Genomic DNA, 6068 nt, shown 5'->3' on the forward strand with positions numbered 1-6068 from the left:
TGCTCAGGTCTTGTATCCACTCAGATTGAATGTTTGTAGATCGTTATGACGTGAAGAGATTTTCAGATGAAAATGAGAAAGCAACACACAATTTAAAAGTAAGTTAGCAGATATAACAGGTGTTTTAGATAGGATGCACAATACAACATATCCTCTACAGTGGGTGCTCCCATCCTTATCATGGTTAGAGCTGTGTTCCAGTGTGATGGCAGGGCAACATGTTATCACAGCAATGGACACATATGGTATGAAACAACGTGCTTATATTTAACATTTCATTACCTGAATTTATATAATTGTATTTGTAATAAATTTGCTAATTGTTATTAAGGTCATCATTTAAATTGACCCCTTGTTTTATGGCTGCAGCTCATCTACAGTGCATCTGTGTTCATGTTACAGGATACACTTAAACAGATCAGGTGGTCAATGTTTTGATGAGGTGGGTACGAGGATTCGTCGGTGGTGCTGGAGCAATCAGAGTTTAACCCGCACCCCTCTGCAACCCGTCTTCCTGTCCCTCAACAAAACTGTTGGTGTCCGAATCCTAGAAAAGGAACGAGTGTTTCTCTCTTTCCTGGCAGGGGGCCAACAGGCAAAGTTCAGTGTGGGTGCTTGTTGTCCTCAGGTAAGAGTGAAGCACTATGTTTAATCAACATAATCCTGCAAACAGAAATAACAGACCCCAAGCACTTGCAGAGGCATTCACTAGCACTTATGGTTTATTTTTTCCAAGCACATGGTCATTTGGCAGTTGGCAGAACCTCCAGTTCTGCGGGTGTAGTTTTTTTTTTTTTTTTTTTTTTTTTTTTTTAAAGTTTCTGCAGAGATTTGTAGTTTAAACGTCCCATTCTGAGTCTTATATCTCTTGAATTTGTTCCCCTTAGTAGCATTACGTCAAATGGGTTTTGTGGTTAAATAAAATCAAATTGTCTACTTTTGATGCACGGTTACAGTATTTGCTTCAGTGAAAAATAATCTTTTTTTAGGGTGAGTCTAAAACAGCTCAGCCTGCTTCAGGACCATCGGTTTTAAAGGAGGAGCTGTTTCTGTTGGTAGCCAGGACCAGGATCCAGCTGACTATTCAGACTCTTCACCGGTGCCTGATGACACCTTCCAATCCCCGGCCGCTTAACATTGCACAAGCCCCTCACCTCCGTGTTGTTGCCCAACGGCTTCTGGAAGTCAGTACTCATGTGGTGATGAGTGACACTGAAAGAGCATTTATCCAAAAGTGCCTTTCTTTTTGATGTACACTGATAAAGAAGATATAAAGCAATCATCTCTTTGTTACCACATGTGAAAGTGCAAACGTTGCAAGGTTAATATTTTCCTCATCAAAATTCTCCACCCCAAGTCTGGATCACTGTTTGCTCTTTCAGCTCCTACAGCAGTTTGTATGTGCCAAATTGCATTTAGTTACAATTAGAGCTCTCGAAGGATTGTGTCCTTATTCAGTGTCAGGAATATCCCACATTCAACAAGGTGCTGCAGCACTGTACCCTGACTGTGTCTTGGTCTTACTTCATACTCATGTCTAATCTGTTTTGCCTCATCTAATTGAATCACTGTAGAGGCTCAAGTCTTCCTAATAACATTAGGTTGAACAGATGGCTGACTTGAACAACCAGCATACATCTGCTTTGAACTCCAAGCCATTCAGCAGATTCTCTAGTATTCCTCTCAGGTTTACTTTGATAAAATATTTAACTAAAGTGACAAACTGATGAGCACTGTCAAATTATCTTCTTCATTGCAGTCTTCTAAAATGATTTTCTCACATGTAGGATATGATTATGGCATTCCACCACCTCAGCCAGTGAACAGCACACACTGATTCACAGTTAAATAGTTAAGTTTTATTAATTGTCTTAGCTTTCTCCAAGTTATGTCAATATAAAAATTATTCAGAAATCATACCAAGACATGATTCTCCAATGTTATTTTCACAACATGTTTTGAAGTGTTGTATTTTCTACATGGCTAAACTACTTTTAGGACAATAAACTTAAAATTCTACATATGGCTCAACGGTACAAATAACTTTGTTTTTTACACATATCAATTATATGCAACAAGTTAAGAATCAAAGGTTAAATCTCTGCTAATGAGACCACTGATGTCACCTGGATGATATCTGCAGTAGTACGAATAGTACAAGAAAACAACTGAAGGTCCGGCTCTGTAGCCATGGATCCCACTCTGGAGTCAGGGGCAGGACCTCTCAAAGGGGCATGGTGAAGAGTGATGAGAGCATCCAGTCTGTGCTAGCAGTCTTCCTGCCTTCAGCGCAGACCTTCATAAACATCACTTCACAGCCTCATGAGAAACCCACCTCAAACCTAGACACAATGAGAGCGAGGGCAGATCAAATTACGAAGCACGGACATTTCCACTGGCCAATATTCACAAGTAAGAAAAAAACATCAGACTGGAAAGAGGTAGAACATGTTTGGTGAAACCAGTGCCATGAGCACTCCTGTCCTTACATGGAGGGGCTTTTTAGCTCCAGCCAGGGATTGGAGAGCAGGGTTATGAGTGATGATGTGGTCTTGTGTTCATGTGAACATTCATCTTCATCTCGTTGTCCAGGATCTGCACAAGCTGCTGCATGGAAGGCAGCTGACCTGATTCCAGTTTTGACCAGACGGGCACATCTACGGCAGCACAACATTCGATTTACTGCAACTCTCTGCAGTGCGTTCCATCTCCAGACAAATGCATTTATCATTATGACAAAAACAATCTTTAATCTTGCTCAATGCAATCTGATAATTATATGAAATGGCACTAAAGGCTGTTGAAAATGTTTCAACTACAGAAATAAATGTCATTTTTTAGAACTGTTTGTATAAATCAAAGCCAAGTGAAATCAATCTCAAGCCAAAAATCTGCCAACAAGCCATTCTCTGAATTACAGACTCACCATTTAATGTGATTTCAAAAGCTCCTGTAGACATTAACTGGTTTTCAATCATATTGCTGAAGAAGAACACCATCATGCAGGCATAAATCTGGAAAATGTGACAGAAATTTGAGTTAAAAGGTCTGACAGAAAAAATACTATTTCTCAGCTTTTTTTTTTTTTTTAAACTGGCCGTTATGCTTATTTTGTTCTTGCAATGTGTTCACTCAGAGACAGTTCAACAATCACTCACAAAATTTTTTTTTAACAGGATCAGCCATTAAGGGAGCGATCACTGTGTAATATGTTTTTAATGCAGGGTGCAGCTTGCTCAGTTTCACAGCTACTGAAGCTCAAGTGATACATCAGCAGGCATAAATGCTTCTGCATTATTATTTTACTTTTGTCTTACATACAGATATTGCCCTAAAGAAAATGGATTCTACTTATTATGGACATATCAAACATGTTTCTCAACACAGATCTGACACGTAGCAGCAAAGCTTCACCTACCAAGCACTGGTCGACCTACTGACCTGTGTTTGGATTTTTGTAATTCATTCTGGTTCTTGTTGCCTCTTCTGAGCCCATATTTGCTGACTGACCTGAACATGTGTGATGTAGGGACACCTTTTCACACAAGGCTCTCCTTACTATTTGATGAAATTAGGGCGCCCTGAGATTATGGAGTAGCAAATTAGAGGGCCAGGATCAGTCAGTGAGACAAGATTTCTTTTCTCAAGGCATTTGATTCATTCTATAGCCGTCAGGATATAAAGAGATTTTTACCAAATATAACTAAAACCAAAATCAACTTACTCCAACTTTAAATGTACAAACAAAGGTATTTTCCCTCAGACCAGCTCTGTTGTCAGTCAAACTCTGGCTTAGATGAAAAATATTAATAATGATTTACTAGCTAAACAAGTCCATGTCAAATGCATCTGTTCTCTGTGCAATCGCAACATTTTTGTTAGTCATCTGTTTAGCTGCCAGAAACCACACTAAACTTTATCAGCCTTAGTTTTATGTTAAAACATAAAATGGCTGACAGTGCAAGACAGTTTATTTGCAACTATCTGATATTAACAGTCGCTGGCCCTTCTCCCTCTGAGCCCTAAGCATGTCACGTACCCTGGAGATAACAGCCTGAAGACCCTGAATAAAACGCTAATGAAATCCCAAGGGTTTGAGTTGCACTTGGCAGTGTGTATGTACACAACTGTACTAGAGAAACAGCCAGACTGAAGCTCACGTTCCTTCAAAGTTTGTTCTTGTGTGTTATTTGTGGCCATGACCCTCAAATCAAATGCTCAGCTGCATCATACTTTAACAACCATGAGTCCACCCCTCGTGGGGTGGAATATGTGAAATAAAACGGCACCCTCCTAGTGGATCATAGCTCTAATGATTCCTACAGTTCCAGGAAATCTTACCTTATTAGCCTGACCCCACTCCCAGATACCTGGGGCTTGCATACCAAAGAGGGCGAATGGGTCCTTGCCAACAATAACCAGCCCAATCACCAGCAGTTTGAAAATAGACAGGATGGAAGCAATGTGTCTGAGGAAACAAAACAAGAAACTGGCTTTTAATACAATCCCTTGACATGGCATCATGAAGCAGACAATACTTGATACACAGTGCACTCCACAGGGTATTTGATAGGATACCCATAGCATATATTACAGTTGCCTACTTTGTCTTAATAGGCTGATTATGTTCAGTAAACATAATTCTCAGGTATCAAACTGAGCATATTCATTTAAAGTAAAAAAAAATAAAAAAATAAAAAGATAAATAGAACATTTAACACTGGACTAATAAAATCCAAATACACACAGCAGCATATATAATAAGACGTCTTAACATCTGTAGGTTTCACTTCTGAGACAAATGTAACCATGTCATTTGAACTCTGTACCAAGACAGAAAGGTGTGGCCTCAGTTTACACAGGTTAAGCATCACTGTGTAGAACGCATACCAAGAACTGGAGTGAACTTGTAACACTGGTTTTCTCCTGCACAAATAATTAGTATCAATTTCAACAATAATTATGAATTTGCAGAGGAAAAACAATTTTCAAATGGGATACAGCTTTAACACTATGACACTGATCAACCTGCTACCCAGAGCCGGCATCCTGCTCACTCCAGTTTTACTACCTTTATGTGTAACTGGTTTAGATACAATCTGTAATACACAAGCTTAGTCTCTGAGTGACTGAGCTAGAGACAGACACAGCTAAAACTGAAGGAGCCCTTCATTAAAGGCACTAATCCCTGGTGTGATTATTAACAGTTCAACTGATGAGGACCTGAGGGTCTTGGTGGCACCACACCTTTGACTATAACACCTGGGACTGCTGCACAATCCAGCCATATATCAGAAACAATATTACGCTAAGGTATTAGAGGATAATATAAATAACATGAGAGGTACTTGGAATATATTAAATAAATTGATTAGAAACAGTTCCAGCATGAGTAACTACCCTCAATATTTTATGGATAATGATACACCAGTTAATAGATTGGAGGATGTAGTAGATAAGTTTAATAGGTTCTTTGTGAATGTTGGTCCTGGTTTAGCAAGAAGCATTTGTACAGATGATACATCCGTCACTATAAATAACAATACAATTGAAAGGAATATGTGTTCTATGTTTCTGAAGCCCATAGTTGAAAAGGAAATTATAGAGATAGTGAATAAATGTGGTAACAAAACATCTAGTGATAGTGATGGTATCACTATGACAACTGTTAAATGGGTAATTGAGGGGATATGCAAACCATTAACCCATATTTTTAACATGTCGTTTCGACTTGGGCAGTTCCCCAATAATATGAAAATAGCAAAGGTTATTCCACTGTATAAATCTGGTGATAAGCACAACTTCACAAATTATAGACCGGTTCCTCTGTTGTCACAGTTTTCAAAAATTCTGGAAAAACTCTTTAATAACAGATTAGATACATTCATTGAAAAAATAAAATCCTCTCTGATTGCCAATACGGTTTTAGGTCAAACCGATTGACATCTTTGGCCATTGCCGACCTGATGGAGGACATTACAAGTGCTATGGATGAGAAGAAATACACGATGGGGATATTTATTGACCTAAAAAAGCATTTGACACAATCAATCATGAATTATTAATGG

At 38.8% G+C, this 6068-nt stretch overlaps 2 protein-coding genes across 2 annotated transcripts in view; one reads left to right on the forward strand and one right to left on the reverse strand.

Moving 5' to 3' along the window:
• Nucleotides 1–180: 180 nt before the first annotated feature.
• Nucleotides 181–1796, forward strand: LOC109957732 (glutamate-rich protein 6). The gene is made up of 3 exons (XM_020595863.1): nt 181–245; nt 403–628; nt 990–1796. The coding sequence occupies exons 1-3, from the start codon at nt 181–183 to the stop codon at nt 1248–1250; spliced, it is 552 nt and encodes a 183-aa protein (XP_020451519.1). The 3' UTR covers nt 1251–1796.
• A 41-nt stretch (nt 1797–1837) lies between these two features.
• The window catches only part of selenot1a (selenoprotein T, 1a), a 7412-nt gene continuing 3181 nt past the window's right edge, over nt 1838–6068 (reverse strand). Inside the window, exons 3-6 of the mRNA XM_020595953.1 lie at nt 4342–4468; nt 2927–3014; nt 2490–2657; nt 1838–2342 (exon numbers count right to left, since the gene is read on the reverse strand). Coding sequence (XP_020451609.1) covers nt 2533–2657; nt 2927–3014; nt 4342–4468 — 340 coding nt within the window. The 3' untranslated portion in view covers nt 1838–2342; nt 2490–2532. The remainder of the gene's footprint in view (nt 2343–2489; nt 2658–2926; nt 3015–4341; nt 4469–6068) is intronic.

Source organism: Monopterus albus, unplaced genomic scaffold (genome assembly GCF_001952655.1).
Source record: "Monopterus albus unplaced genomic scaffold, M_albus_1.0 scaffold28.1, whole genome shotgun sequence".
Lineage (NCBI taxonomy): Eukaryota > Metazoa > Chordata > Actinopteri > Synbranchiformes > Synbranchidae > Monopterus > Monopterus albus.

Bases quoted from the DNA above. Each gene is read 5' to 3' on its own strand.
- LOC109957732 (XM_020595863.1), top strand. From the start codon at position 181: ATGGTTAGAGCTGTGTTCCAGTGTGATGGCAGGGCAACATGTTATCAC. The intron at 246-402 runs GTATGAAACAAC...TTCATGTTACAG, and splicing joins CACAGCAATGGACACATATG to GATACACTTAAACAGATCAG. The intron at 629-989 runs GTAAGAGTGAAG...ATCTTTTTTTAG, and splicing joins TGGGTGCTTGTTGTCCTCAG to GGTGAGTCTAAAACAGCTCA.